Below are 16,881 nucleotides of genomic sequence, written 5' to 3'. Positions count from 1 at the left end.
AAATGATCAAAGTACACAGCAAAATCATCATCTTTTACATCGCTGCTAATCGAAGCAAGGTTTGGAAACTCGTCAAACGCACCACGAGGTTCGAAAAAATACGAGACCTTCTAATCTTGAATTTCTGGACTTTTCTGTGACATTAATTTATTTTTTTATTATTATTAAATTATTTCATTATTGATATTTTTCCATGAATTGCTTAGTTCATATTAAGAGCTTCCGACATACAGTTTTGTTCTTGTGAGCACCCTCAAAGCTTCGATAAACCTCATGGGCTCGATATGGATCTCGGTTGGGAAATGCTGTTATAAACAGTATTATTATTCGCACTAAGAATTTTACTCATTGGCAAACTACGGGATTTATATTTAAGTTCCTGCAGCAAAGCAAGTGAATTCAACATTTAAACGATAAAACAACACTTTCCTGCCCCATGTTTTCTAGAAGCCTTAGCTTATTTTAGGTAATTCATGTTTTCAGATGACATGTTTATGTTATAAACTGTAATAAGTAAGTCTTTCAGGACTGGGTTCGAACCCAAACTTTCCTACACCACGTGGTCATCGGGTCTTTCCTATTTTAACTGCTACAGGAGATTTTTAGATAATTTTGATTTAAAGATGAAACATGATTTATGAAATTCCGATGTCGTGATTTGATTGAACTACGAAGTATTGTAGGCACAAAAACAAGCGTGTATTTCTTCACAAGGCTAAAATGATTGTTACTTTCCATTTTATGGAAATACATAGTTGCATTAAAATATTTAGTTTTAGATTATACTGTTACACCATAGTATAGAGCAGCTTATTTCAGGTGGTGCGGAAATGCTAAGCTTTGACAACCACGTTTCTATTACGCCGTCGGAACCGTCAAAGTACTCGAAAACTTTCAAACTTTAGAGAGCGCACTCCTTTTCGGTGGCGGCAAAATCTCTCTGATCAACTAGGAGCCGGCGCGGAGGGATACACGAGCGAATGAGCAGACGATTTTGTTGACGCCTCTCGCGAGGCGTGCAGACGAGCGTGCCAGTCTTGTTGACACCGATCGCTACGCCGAATGAAACCACAGTTCTCTGAGAAAAATCGCCAAAGAATTCTCAATAAACTTAGTCGAACTTAATATAAACCAATATAAACTTACCCACAAATCATTCCAACTGAGTTCGATTTTTCTCCTCTTAAAAGTTGTCGATCGGTAGAAGGGAAAGAAAAAAAAAACCAAAACAAAACATAAACAGTCACCGGTCGTCATCCGAGGTAGGCCTAGTAGGGTCGACAGCGGGAAACTCGATGCACTTGTCGGCGGAGAGTGGCGCCAATTCCCGCGATGCGATGGCCGAGTTCTTCGTGCCTGTCGAACGGACCCTTACCGAAGTTCTTAGCGAACATCCTGGGGAGCTCGTTAAGACGGGCAGCCCAAATGTCGTCTGCTCAGCCCTTCCCAGTCACTGGAGGTCCAACAAGACTCTACCCGTCGCGTTTAGGGTGGTCAGTTTGGGCGAAGTCCTTGATGGCACAGTCGTCACCATCCGAGCTGGGAACGATGACAACTATTGTGCAGAATTGCGCAATGCCACTGCTGTTATGAAAAATCAAGTAGCCAAGTTCAACGACCTGAGATTTGTAGGCAGAAGTGGTAGAGGTAAGAGAAGTTTTCGTTTCTTCTCTAAATATTGAAAGCATTTATCTTCCCATTCAGTTATTTTCGAAGTTAACATACTTTTCAAATTTGCTCCTGTTCCGTCTAAATCAGCTATTTTCATTTATTCCAAATCAAGGTGCATTAAACTTCCCACGTGAAATGCTGCTAAAATTATTGCATTTATGAATGTTGTTAATACAAATACTAACAATTATTTATATCTAAATCATTCGATATTTAACTTGCATCTTTCTCACAATACTTCCTTTAACATTTTCTGAGCTGACTTTCAATTCATTTATTCATCAGATGCTAACTATATTTTTGAGTGTTATTTAAATTAATATCTTACAAACTGTTTGCAATCAATATATATATATATATATATATATATATGTGTGTGTGTGTGTGTGTGTGTGTGTTTGCCTGTAAATTTGATAATACTTAAATTATTTAGATTTAAGTATTATCAAAAAGATATTAATCAGTGGACTTTGTATGATGTCATAAAATGATAAACAGCATGTTTTACTTATGTTGTAACATAACGTTATTATAAATTAGTAATATATGTTTTAGCAGAACTAAATCCACAATCTACAGTATTAAATCTGATATCTAATAGTACTGGTATTCTACTATATAAATATATGGTGTATACATATTAAGTCTACTGAGTATAGTCATCTAATCTTATTCTTCAGAAGCAGTAACATGTCTTATATTTATTACAAATCGTTTCTTATAAAACGAATCCTCCACTTTTACTCCTTGTTATCTGAAAATTTTTCTTATCTTGGAAAGCGATTTATATATTGCGCATTGTAAGTGCTCAATGCTGGTGTATTTTAACAAAATCATTAGTTATTTAAAAAAACAAGATTTGATTTCCATAATTTACACACACACACACACACACAAAAAAAAAAAAAAAAAAAAAAAAAAAAAAAAAAAATACACACACATATTTTGCTTATCTTGGCAAAGGACTTAGCAGAGATTATGAAAAGGCAAAATATTTCAATTTCTTCTATCTGAAATAAAGTCACGCAAGAGATGTTTATATTAACAATAATAACATGATCCCGAAAAAGAAGAGCACACAAGTTTTTGCCTTAAAATCTCTGAGCTTCTTCATTAAAAATCAATGTTAAACGAAAGCTGAATTTCTCCAGTTTTTAAAGATAATAATAATGATAACTGAGATCGGAAAACATAGACAGAAAAAGTTTTGAAATAAGGCCGAAAAAAATGGCTGTTTTTTAATATTTAATATTGCCCTGTTTTGTAATAAAGAAAATAGTACTGTAGAGTAAGATAGATTATATAATTGTTTAAAATATGTATGACCATAGCAATAATTTGTTCATGGCAAGCATTATCTTTTCACGTTAAACATTTTAAATTTCAATCTGAGAAATGCTCTTAATTAAATACATGTTTTAAACATAAGATTTATATAATTTGTATGATCTCCGTTTTTTCAATTGAATTTAAATCATAAGTTGTAATATAATTAAATTAAAGTCGCTGGACACTTATTATCCGATCTCCAAGTATCACAAGTGTACAGTTATTTATGAAATGCATGTTCAAAATTAAAACACAAATCATTAAGCTACCATTGTTTCAAGAAAGGTGAATGACTGCAGAAGATTTGTTGATTAGGAGGATTAAAGCTTTCAGTCATAAAGCTACGAAGCATCATGAAAATTTAGGTTATCTGATGGAGAGTTACTAATTCTAAATAATGCACATTCATTCGAGTGCAAATTTTTCTGCACTTGAAAACGACAATTTTCACTTATTGTTTAAAATATATGCTACCGAAAGTTATAGCTTAGTATAAATTAATAGAGGAATGAGTGGTGGAAACAATCAACATTTTACACATAACATAAATACATTATAAGAAAATATATACAACATAAACACATTTAAAAAAATCTGTTCAGCAAATAAGAAACAGTGTGATTTACAACTTAACAAACAGTTTATATAAAAGAATATTGCATCAAAGCTACATATTCTTAGAATCCACCAAAATTTGTACATTAAAAGAGTCTAATTTCTGGTGCAATGTAATAATCAATAGAAAGTAATAATGAAACTGAACAATATAATGATGAATAGCAATAATTCAAAACGGATAATGTGGAGGAAATTGAAAGAAATATAAATGAAGGTGTAAATAAAAGGTGTGAATAATAAGTGGTTATACGGGTAAAGGATTGCAACTGATCCCGAACATAAAATTTTAAGTGATGTTGAGGTTATCAAGATGAGTTGCAAATCTCGAAGAATGTAAGCAGGTATAATAGAAAAGATCAAGACCTATCAAATGCTGAAGCTTTTAAATGTTTAGAAGAAGTTATGAAGTCTCTGGAGCGGCGGGAAGCCTTCGTGGTCCAACTGAAGCTTTGGTGGTCAGAACGAGTTCGTAATATGACCGCGTAACATAAAAATTAGTCTTCGAAGTAATAATTAGTCCTAAACATTTTCATTGAGAGTTAAAATATATAATTGATTGAACCCCAATATTTATAAAGAAATGTCATTAATTTTAATGGGGATGAGAAACGTCAAATCTTGACGTCCCGAAAGGCCTTAAGGTTGTTGCGGAGTTTCTCTGGAATAAACATTAACGTCGTTAATCAGTTAGTTACCCGACCTTTACTTATCTGAACTGGAGTAGGTATTGAGATGTTCTGATAGTCGAAGTAAATCATCGTAAAATGATGCATGTGTTTAAATTCTAGTAATTGGTAAAAGCTAAGTAATAATTGTTTTCAATGAGAGTTTTTTTTAACTTGCGTTTGATAGCGAATTTTTAAATTAAAATGGTCCTAGTTGCTCAGCAAAGCTTAACAAAGCATATTAAAATTTTTTAAATAGTAGGTTTGAAAGAAAACCGTATAATAAATTTGGCATTTCTTTAAAATTTTGAATGTGCGTAAATGAATGAAATATATGAAACACATGAAATTTACTGCTATGAGTGGTTTTTGTGTAAATAAGAATTTACTTTAGTCATCACTAACGACCCAAACCTGCTTCAGCTTTGAAATATACTTTAGTGAATAATTAAAAAAAGTTGCCTCCGCTTAGTGTCTTTAGTGTGTGTAACATTGAAGGAAATCGAATAAAAATTTATAATAAAGTCTTCAAAGTTTGAGCACATAAGTCGCTTTTATTAGAAAACCTTCTTCTCAGTTGTGATTGTTTCTGTATATTATTAAGAAACCTAAATGAGACTTGAAAATTTTGATGAGTTTATTAGGATTTTGCAATGTGTGTACAAGGAAATATGTTGTATTTATGAGTAGTTGTTCAAAGAGAAAGAATTTGGAAAGAATTTCTTTGGCAGGAATTTTCTGGGAAGAAGTTTTTTGATGGGTTACCCTAACATGCCCTTTTGTGCTTTATCTGCATCAGGAAAGAAACTATTTATTTTCTCAGTTTTAGACTTATTTCCATCATACATTTTTAAAAAGAAAGTTCAATAATTAAGACATATTTTGAGTTCAAAGTTTGGAAAAGTACGTCTACGTATTAAAGAAAACATTACTCAATTCAAACACTTTGAAAACTCTTGCCTTATCTAAGTCTTCCTGTCACCGTTTATGGTCTCTTCGACTCAGGTGAAAAGCCTTATATAACGTAGTTAATTTTCTGCGCATTTCAGCAAATTTACTTTTATTCAGAATTTTCCCTAATTTAATAATTAATAATATGCTAGTTATAATATCTTATGGTGCTATCCACTAGCCGCGTGACTAAATTCCCTAAACATAGTAGTTTGAGTGATTATATTCCCGGTGTTGGAATGGGCTATCAGCATAATGTTTCCAATGCGTAATTTTATAATTTCATTCCAATTTTCTTTAAAATGTTCTCAACGAATATATTCCTTCGTATAGGAAAATAGTTCTAGGATGGTTTCCGTAATCAAATAATCCAATCTTCTTAATTATTTTTGCATTTTTTTAAATATTTTCATATATTGTGTGAATACTGAAGAACATCAAATATTCGCAAGAGTTTATTTATTATTTCTATCTATTAAAATTTAGTTGGGTTTATGAAAGAGTATATTATTTCCTAAATTAAAAAAAAGATGTGAATATGGAAATTTCGATAAAACTTAGGAGGAAACACGAAACTTTGTGACATTGAGTCATATAGCTTAGATTACAGTACAGTTCTGAAGAATAAAAGGCAAAATTCACATCGTTTTAAGCTTTCACATCGCAATCAAGTTCTTTGTTTTAATTTTAAAAATGCCTGATTAGAATGTGATGATTTATTGTAGAAAATTTTAAATACACACATAAACACACACACAGATAGTATATGCATTTATGCATATATGCATTTTATTTATTATGTGCGAAAGAGCTAGTATAATTCAAAAGGTTATTTTTCATGTAGCGTCTAATGCAATGCTAAATATACCTTTGGATGCTTATAGTTATTTTTTCTATATATCCTTTTTTATGTGCGTTATTCATAAAATTGTTAAAAAATAAATAACAAAACCCTTTACGGTATTTATATTGTCTTGCTATACAGAAACTGGCTCGTTAATTCCCTCTCACCGTCACTTTTCATAATAATTGAATTTATTGTTTGATATATATACAAATCTATTTAAAACCTAAATATTTGCAATATTCTTCAGTTGAAAATACAAGTATAGGAATAGAGAAAGTCTGAGTTCTTAAAATGCTTGAATATTTCCAGGAAATGTAATGATCTGCACTTTGACAGCTGAGGAAGATGGTTCGGTAGTAAAACCATCGAAACTAGTCCTGGAAAATTTGCAAATATAACGCTGATTTTTGTTGTTTGAATTCTAAATTAAATTTAATGTATTATTTACTGTAATAAGCGTAACAGATATATGCTTATTATATTCTAATATAAGGAAAAGATATTGTTCGATTAGCATAGATTTCAAATCAAAACAGGGCCATATTTCAAAGATTAAGTGGTGCTAATATTTAATGAGAGGTCATGGGAGTTTAGAGAGACTCTCTGGCGTTTAGAGAGATTCTTCATCTGAAGCAGTCAAGCCAGGTCGCCTTAGTTATCTTTTCTGGACGTAGCCGTAGAAATTTTCGAATGAGGACAGATGGCATGGAGATAGGTAACTGCCATAACAAGGTTCGAAAGTTCCCAATAAAAAAAAATTAAATGAATTACTTTTGATGAAGGAATACTCGTTTCAAATTGGTTGCGTAGATATGCATGCACTTTCTTTATTTTAAATCAACTCTATTCTAAGAATAATGTTTTCTAATTTTTTTATCTAATTACATGCATTTATTCTTCTGCAACCCTTACACTTACATTAAACCCGATGGAATCATATTATGCATTGAAGTAGTAAATGTTTTGAGCAGTTAGCCATAAATTGTGATACTGCATGCAAAAAAGAAAAAAAAATGTTTCGTTTATTTAATTTTAATCATAAAATTACTAAGACAACTAGACAACTAATTAATTACTAACACCTTAATCATTTTCAAGTTCTAGTTTTTTCCCTTTGTATTTAATCAATAAGGGATTCTTAAAGATAAATGGAATTGACTAAAAACAGTTATGTTTCTGAGTTTTAATTGGCCTAATATCCCATCATTCGTGTTTATAGAACAATGTTTAAGTTTCACAAATAACTAACTTAACTACATCTACATAGATATGTAGAGATAACTACATTTACATAGAATAGAGTTACTCATGAAGACGATTATTCTGGGATTACCTTAAAATAATTGTTCACATAATGAATCCTAATTAAGAAATTTCATGTATATTTTGAAATAGTTACGAAACTTTTATAAAAATGAAAATTTGCAATTGTAAAACTAGACTCTTTTTGCTTTGTAGTGCAATTAATTAGTAGGTTTGGTTATAAAGCATGGAAAGAGTGTCTTTACTCCAAAATTTTATTCCCACGTTTCTTAATATGTAGTAATAATCATGGGGAATATTATTAAGATCAAGACATAACATGTGCCATTTAATAAAGTTTAAGGTTTTTAAAATTAAGCACTTTTTTGCTAAAAATACTTTTACAGCTACCTAAGTTAAACCGCAGTTCGTATTTTGTGGAAATATTTGCAAGATATAATAAAACGTTAGTCGCGCTTCTGAAGGATCTATAATTATTTCGTGTTAAACGGAAAGTAACAATTCGTGTGAGTATTACGAAACTGGAAACTCCATTCTCTCTGTATGAATCTGTAACTTTGTAGTTACACATATATCGTTGAAACTGACTTAAAAATCTGCTGAATGATATTAAAAAAGTTTTTATTTAAACCATATTGTGCATAAAGCACATGCTGCGGGTATAGAGTATTTTAAATTTTCATCCTACTAATTTAATGCACAGCTTTCGTTTATATAACAAATTAATAAATTGTTCAAAATAATATTAAAATTTTAAATGAATCGGTCTCTGAAACGATAGTTTTAAAAGAAATGTAATGAGATTAACCAAAAGCAATTTAAATAAATTTTCGCCATATTTAAAAACAAATTTAAATAAACTAATCTTTAAAGCGGCAGCTACGAGAGGACGTCATGAGATTGACTGATAGTAGTTTAACGTACTACTAAAATCGGACTTTGTTAAAACACACTACTTTACACAGAATATGCCACATTTTGAAGATTTTGTTACAGTGACATAGGACATACTTAGGCTGCTGGATTAAGCAAATAACCATATTTTTGAAGTAATTTTATTAATAGATAAAATGAAAACCACTCTGTTAAGCTCCCGTTTGCGACTTTCTTGTAGTAAGAAAAAAGTGAAATTCTTTTTTAAGATAAAAAATTAAAAAGCGAGTTTTTAATCAAACATACTTGTTTATCAGAACGTTGATTTGAAACATACGCACAACCGATCTGTGTATACTTCACATAGAGCAATGGATCGCGATGTAGAGGTTTGTTGTTTGAATTTTAAGAAAGAAGATGAACAAAATATGAATATCAATAGAGTTGTCGTGCAGAGGTATGTAAAGGTGTACTGATCGCCGCATCTGATGTCATTGAGTAACTATGATTTATTATTTAAATTATATCGGGTAACATTCAGTGATATCCAGTACCAATTACATTATCTAGGGCTGCGGTTTGAAAGGAAATTCAGTCAAAAATGTCTATAGGGAAGTACGGATGGTTTCGTGTAGATATGACAGAGGTAATTTCGCCTTTATTTTCTTAGTGTCTTTCCAATTCTGACTGGCATTTTAACTGTACTCTGATACTGAGTCTCGAATTTCGTTTTTGTGTGAGCTCTGACGGACCATCGTAGACTAATCTCTAGACGACACGGGATGGTCACGAATTTGATCTTGTTGTCATTAATGAATGTAACATAGCTCATTAGTCCGAAATCATGATATGAGATGCCATCAACTCAGAGGCTATAGGGGGCCCACCAGCGACCGATCGGTAAAGTCGTTGAACAATGGTATTTCGGTCCGGGGTTCGAATCCAGGCGAACGGGCTGGCTGCATGGGCGTTTTCGTGGTTTTCCCCATGCGGAACGTGCATACGAGCCAGTTTCCTTAGAAAGTCTTCCACAAAGGTATCCCTCTCCTTCAGTAGATAGCCCTTTGCCGTAATCACATAAAACCAGAAGCTATAGATCGTATTTGCTATGTATCGTGGTTTAAATGATGACACGCTGCCAGCGTCTTTCCATTTCAGAACTTTGGGGCATCGTTGGTCGCATCATCGCATGTTCTGTGTACGCTTTCAAAATGAAGATGAATTGAGAACTTTAGTCAGAGAATTGAGAAACCTTTCCTTACTCAATTCGAAAATTTATAAATTTAATGTTACGTCGTTTGGCTTCATGTACTCTCGTATGATCCTGTGAGTCACGAAGAATTACTATATACTTTTGACCACCTACAGACTCGAAATTTAGGTAACTTTCTCTCAGCATAAAAGTTATGTATTTATGAAGTTTAATCTTGAGTATTTCTTCGATGCGTGGATTCTTTTTTATGTTGAATAGTGCATTCGGAAAAAAAATAACACTAACTTGGAATTTTGCAAAAAATGAATGCTTTTCCTCTCCTGAACAAAATGAACACATGCTATTAACATGCTATACACATGCCATCTTGCCTGCTTCCAAAAAAAAAAAAAAAAAAAAAAAAATACCTAATGTCTCTACAAGTAAATGATGTTATCTTAACTTGATCATGCTTGCTAATATTTGTTTACATTTGTTGGCCAACTTCGAAATGAATAATTGCCCAGAAATTCATAAGTTGAATATTCTTCAGTTTGTGAAACAAAACCAAATTTATTGATAGTAGTTTCTTTGTATGTGCTGTTGTAGTTTTTTCTTCATCTAGATTTTATGAAATAATATAATAATTGACACAAGCCTTTATAAATATAATTATCACAGCAGTGTTTAATTATGATGATGAAGTTTAGTTAAGAAAGTTGAATGATGAAAGCAATATCAAACATTACGACTGTCTATGTAAAGTGTGGAATGGAGGAGAATCAGGTATTAAGCGACCTTCCAAAGACCGGCTTTTCAAGTGAAAGCGTTTCACCGCATGGTTTACGTACTTGAAAATTGTGGTGGATAAGGAGATGGTTATCGAACTTTCCCACAGGAAATCTAGATTAATGGAAAAGAGAATGATAAAAATGGCTGGAACGAACAAGTATTTCTTTAAACTTTCAATAAAAAGTAATAAATAAAATTAAGAATATTTTTTAATTTTGAAAACACTACTATCATTATAAGTAGTGCTTCATGTTAACAATTCTAAAGCGCGTATTAGTTTTCTTACTCATTTAATATGTGTCAGGTTTAAACATTTAGAAGATAGAGTAAACTAGAAAAATGTCTTACAACGTAGGGCAATGACTGTGAAGTAGTCTAGCAAGCAGCGTATAGCCCTGAGGTCATTTTCTACTATTCACAGCTAGAGATTTATTATTATTGCTGACATTTATCAAAATGCCTGTATGATTTCGTACTTTTAGCTATCTTAGATATAGTTTCAGGGCTTGTTATAAGTATCAGCATTGTTAAAACTCCTTTGGTGAACTCATTCTTAATTGAGTGATTTTTAATGCTCTCATAAACTGTCTTAACATTTTTTTAAACCTGTAAATTTAAAGACATAAATATGTTATAGAAAAATACTATTCAGTATCATATTTTAATTACTTCAAAACATTATGCAATGCAGATTTGAAAAAAAAATCGTATTTATTATTCCAAGTATTTATTAATCTCTCTGGCTGCTGTTTTGTGTCAGTATATCTGAAATAAGAATCAATTTCATTCTTATTTCAGATATACCGACACAAAATATTTGTAGAGAAGTTGGTTACCACTGACATAGGTCAACCATTTGCTGAGGGGTAAGATATCTGAACTGCGGTAGTTGTGCCTGGGTTCAATTCCCATTTACGAAATGGACTGACTGCTGGCTTTACTAAGGCTAAGTGTGTCATAGGGCAAAATCACAGCAATGTATTTTTACCCCAAGACGTATTTATTTACTCATTTTGTGCTTTTAAACCTATTGCATTATGTAATATTAACTCCAAATTTAGTTATCAATGTTAATATATTAAACTTATGCCAATTTGTGAAGTGATTTAATATTCTTCTCAAAATTTTGGCCAATTTATTAGACTTAAATTTGGTGGTATTTAATTATAATATAAGTATAGAATGCAGATGCTTAAGCTAACACAGATTTAATATTTTTTTCAGAACTCTGGAGTGTTTTTTCAGGTCTAGAAAGTAATATTTAAGGATTTTAAATTGTTTCAATACTCTCTATAAATTTAGCCGTCGCCTTTTGCTATAGCCCAATAATATTTTTATTTTAATATTTACATCATTAAAAGTTTCTTCTAGTTTTCTGCTCTGGTTGTGCAGATGTAAAAATATGAATTAATGTTTAGAATTATCGCTTCAATATCTGCTTTATGAGAATCAATTCCAGTGCGTATAGGTACCCGAGCAGCACGATTAACATCAGTAAGCCATAGAAAATTTACCAATTAATCCGTTGAATCTGCACGATTATTTCGTTTCTTCTCTTGCAGCTACTTTGGCTTACCAGCCGCCGTTTGAATAAGACCGCTGAATACTAGTATTTTAACCTGGATTCAAAACCTGACATTTTCATGTTTTTACATGTGAAGACATGAATACGAATCAGTTTCCTTAAAAATTTCTTGTGGCCATCCGTTCTCGTATCTAAATAACTCTTACCAGCTTTGCCATAATTTAATAAATCTAAATCTGAGAACCACTATCTGGCGGTGAGTGCTGTCAGAACATAAAGCGAGTAATTTGACAATTAGTTCATATATAATTGGGAATTATTTGATGCAAGCTAGTTTTCTGCAGAAATATTCTTTGAATCTAAACCTATTATTTTGACATTTTGATTAGATAAATAATATCTGAGAAAATCGGCCATAATTCAATACTACCTGATCATAATACTCCGAATGGTTGGTAACACAATTTATTTAGCATAAATCCGTTTCATTTTGAGGCACTAAATGTTTTACTTTCTTCATTCTGCTAGATCTTAATCGAAGATTTTCCTAATAAAGAGATAGTTAAATGAGTTGGTTAATGAAGCCGTGACTTCTTTGTGTTTTTATTGTCTGTATAAACTATTTAGTTTTTGATTTGCAATATTCGCGATATTTGTCCACGAAAATCTAATGCATTTAATACCACTCATTCCTTTCTGAATAGAAGAAAATTCTTTCTCCAGTGCCTTTTTTTGAAAATACATTTTGTTTTTGGTGCCATAGTAATGGATCCACAAAGTATATTTTCATACTAATGCAACAGCAAAAACAACATTAAGCCTTCCTGCTCGAATATACAATATGCTTATTCGCGTAAAGAATTAATATTGAAGCAAAACACACTGACCAAAATGCAACATCGCTACTTCAAGACAAATTTTACATAACGTACACTAAGTACAAAATATATACAAACACATGAATGATTCAATCATGTATATCGAGTGATACTTACTGTTTTAGTTCGTAAAATGAAGAACAAAATGAACACCTAAAACATCCAAAGGTCAAAACAATGAAATAAAGCAATAACTTTTCAGAAAAGGAAATATTGTCACTTTATTTACATTTGGAAAATAACTGATGATTTCTAGACCTCTAAAAAAAGTCTTTTTAGAATCTTTTTAATAATGCATAACGCCTGTAAATAATACTAAGAACAAGAAATATAGTATCTATATGAAGTCTTAAAATGATGACACTGTACGTGGAATTTAGTTTCGCTTTCTAAAGCACATTATAAGCTTGAAAGGTGGTAGCAATAATACAAGCGAATTAAGCCGAGTCGTCAGACATTTGGCTGTACAGAAAACTGGGCCGGGTACATGAATATAGGTTGTGAGAGGGAAAGAAGATTATCTACTAATATTTCAACGTCAGTTTGATCCACCAGGTGTATAATTTCCATGTCTATCTGCTTTAATAAGAAAATCGAATTTTTTGACTGCTGCAGTTGATGTAAAAGTCTTGAAACACAACACTATGCGTGATTTCTTACTCTAAATTTATCTCTTTTTATAATACAAGTTTCTTTATAGACTTCATCCTGAAGAATTATGAAATACTGGCGTACTATTTTACAGTTGAAGTCAGAGCACTATTTGAATGGTATTTTCTCATTTCGCACTTTCTGGAAAATGGAGAAATCTTTTGTGAAAAATTTCTGGTTACTGGAAATTGCTCTAATAAAGTCTTATGTAAAAAAGAACTGGCGTAAAGTGTACGATACCTATATTCAGATATTAATTATATGACTAAAAAGCCAAATTTTTCACAAAAATATTCGACATGCTTGTGTGACACACTTCTCTTCCACTACAACAGTAACGCCCGTTTTCGTTGATCTCTGTTTAAAAGAGTTATTTCTTAATGTCTGCAGAATGTGCATATAGGAGATCTTGTAATTAAAGTGATAACGTCAGTTCTATAATTTCTTTGTCTGCCCTAGATGCTTTGATTATATCGTTGAGATCAAAGTATACGAGTTTCAACTGTAAATAGGAATTATCCATAAGATGTTGCTCACTTCAGCTATTTGAATAAATCTCAAATTACACCGTTGCTGAAATCCTAGAATTTCCAGCTCCGGAGTTTGATGCTTGATTGAAAGAACTATGTGACGCTTAAGGAGTCCCTTTCTTTCACTATCGCTTCGTGTTGCTTGGAAATTGAAATATCCAATCAGATGCCATAGCTATATAATTATAATGTTGTAATTTTGCAATGAGAAATAATAAGAATGGAAAAATCTTAATGTAATAAATGATTTTTTAATGAAGGGAAACACATTTGAGGAAGCGTTAAGCCTTGCGAACTGTCTATGCTTTACTTAGGGTGATTTAACTTATCTCTTAATTGTGGATCTCATGGTATTAATTTTTAAATATAATGTATAAATTTGTAATTATGTTTTTATAAAATGAAATTTAAAATTTACGGGAAATGATTTTTTTTAACTACATTAATAGTTATGTAAGTTAATATTATTAATAACAGAAAATAAGCACATTAAAATAATAATAAGTAACGTTGAATTTCTCTAGGGACTGCATAAATACAGAGCTACAAAATGGCAAGAAAACATTAGGGTGGAGCTTTTTATGATATTGCTTAGAGCAATTTATTTTATACGCTACTCGACTTTTAATTACAGTTTTCGGGTAGTATTTGCGTTTTTAATCACTGTAAGCGAAATTTAGCTGTGACCTTACCAGTTCATTGTTAAGTAAAATACAATTTAAATGGATAATCCGCAGTTCGATTCCTTTCACACTTATTGTTAAGATGCATTATAATACAAATTTTAAGAAAAATAGACTCTTAACAGCACTGGATCTTTAACAATTTGAATCCACTCTGCATTCCTTGTGAATTAATATAACTGTTCATACACATTAACGCACGGCTGTAATATCACAATTACTGATTTTTTTCCTAAGTCAGAATTATTTAAAAAAATAATTAAAAAATAATCTGAAAAGTTTCAGATTTTAAATTACGTCCAAAGGGGCGTTTTTTTTAACATCTTGTACATTACCTTTATTTATTAAATATCATGTTCTTCGCATTTAAACCATAAAATTCAGTTCAAGGGAATTATCACAAAATAATTTTAAATTAAGCATATTTTTAGAATTTCCTAAACATAGTCTCACGCGCGGGAGATATAAATGTTTTTTTCTGTACAACGTTGTCATTGCTCGCTTTGAAATCCTTGCATTTGTTAATCAGAATTCGTTAAAGTTTTACAAAATATGAAATCGATAATAAAACATATTCCAAATTTCAAATTAGGGCTTTCAGATGCCCGTATTCGCAGTAGGATTACGTTATTCAAACTTTGATGGCTCTAGGTACCGTTGTTTTATCACAGTGCGAGAAACATACATACATTTGTGCAGATGCTTCATTATTTACTTCTTCAAATATAATATAGGACGATAATATTTAATGGCAATAGTTTGAAAATTGAAACGGACATTCAGAGTGATTCGGCCCAAAATCGCAGAACAAAAACAATAATCCCTCAGGGACAAAGCCCCTCTGGAGTAATAAGAGACTTGTTAGATTAAGTGTCCAAGTAAAATGAAATCGAATATCATATTTGGTAGAATTTAATAGATGTATTGCGCACATTTACATCTGTCAGATTATGAAAATGAAGAGCACATACGAAAACGTTTTTTTACAAAAGGTAAATATCACCTTGTTGAAAAATATGTTTTAACGCTGATAAATATTTTACAGATAAAAATAGTAAAAGTTTAGAAAAATCTAGTTATATGAGTTCGTGAAAGAAGAGGAAAAGGAAAAATATCTTATCTCTTAAATCCTATCTTAATGCCGAAGAAGTATTCTAAGCCTAAATATTATCATAAACTTTGTTTCGTCTGCCGTTTAAAACAGACGACTCCATCAAAAAATCCAAAAGCCTAAATTAAATAAAGATTCAGAATTTTAGCAGTATAAAATAGCTGAAACGCTAATACATAAGAAATAGTCCACATGTTTCATTTTCACACGATTTTATTTAACTTGGTTTCTTTTGTTTGTTTAGATGGAATTTTGAAGTTAATTTTTGTCATCTTTCTACTGATCTGATTTTCTCTGAAGCTTTTGTCACAGACATATTTACGATGACAATGCAGTATTCCACAGTCGTGTTTTTCAAAACTCAGTGTAGATATTCCTTTATTTAATGCTGAACATAATTTATAATTTGGTGAAATTTAGTCATTTCTCAAAACTGTAATTTTTTTAGCCATCGTGCAATTAAAAACAACGAGGAATTTTTAAATCAAGAGATTTAATCCGTTATTGTTAGCAGGCTTATGATTCAAAGTAACAATGAGATCGTGTTTCGAAGTCAAGCAAAAATTCAAAATACTTGAATGTAATCTTACGCCAGATTAGGAAGAAATATTTTCTACGTTACGAGATAGTGATTTTTATTTTTATTAATTTTACTTATTCTGTGGACTAAAAATGTATTAAATAAAACATAAAAAAGTCCTAAATTATTTTAATCAAATGCACCAAGAAACAAAAGATAATTATTTTAGTTGTAATATTTTTAAATGTGACTAAAAATAAACGAGAGTGCTCCCATGCATCAGTTGTATGGGGATATTAACATAATTTCAAGGAACAACAGAAGTTATACTATAGAAATGATGTGTAAACGAATGACTGTATTCAGGTTGCCTAAGTTTTTCTAAGAATATTTTTCCGCCATTGTTAACATCTTTAGGCTTTTATTTTAAGAGCAAAAAATATTTTGATAGCTAACAGATCTTTTTTTTTATTATTCATTAGTGCATTTGATGAAAGGTTTTTAATTTAGAAATTTATTTTATGGATTTTATTTTCTCTTCCTCATAATTCATAGCGAGTCTTTTAAAATTTTTAATTACTTAAATAAACTACTTTACTCTTGCTATTTGATAAAACTAAGTTTTTAAAATATAACTAAAAAAAAAGAAGCATGCAGGCGGTTGTAATTCATATGTTAAAAACCGTTTCTGAATTAATTTATGATTATTGTTTCCTAGTTGTAAATATTTATTGTTAAGCTTATTATAATTATTTTTAATGCCGGTAGGGATATCAGACAGA

At 31.1% G+C, this 16,881-nt stretch overlaps 1 protein-coding gene across 1 annotated transcript in view; it reads left to right on the top strand.

Annotated features, from left to right (window-relative positions):
• The first annotated feature begins 988 nt into the window (after positions 1–988).
• The window catches only part of LOC118202396 (uncharacterized), a 258,620-nt gene continuing 242,727 nt past the window's right edge, over positions 989–16,881 (top strand). The window contains exon 1 of the mRNA XM_085813904.1: positions 989–1,647. Within this exon, the coding sequence (XP_085670030.1) occupies positions 1,296–1,647 (352 nt within the window). The 5' untranslated portion in view covers positions 989–1,295. The remainder of the gene's footprint in view (positions 1,648–16,881) is intronic.

This window comes from Stegodyphus dumicola, chromosome 3 (assembly GCF_044657685.1).
Source record: "Stegodyphus dumicola isolate Sdum_Otavi_A_Nest chromosome 3, ASM4465768v1".
Taxonomy (NCBI): Eukaryota; Metazoa; Arthropoda; class Arachnida; order Araneae; family Eresidae; genus Stegodyphus; species Stegodyphus dumicola.
The sequence above is the reverse complement of the archived record's forward strand: the minus strand, read 5'-3'. Positions and strand labels throughout refer to the sequence as shown.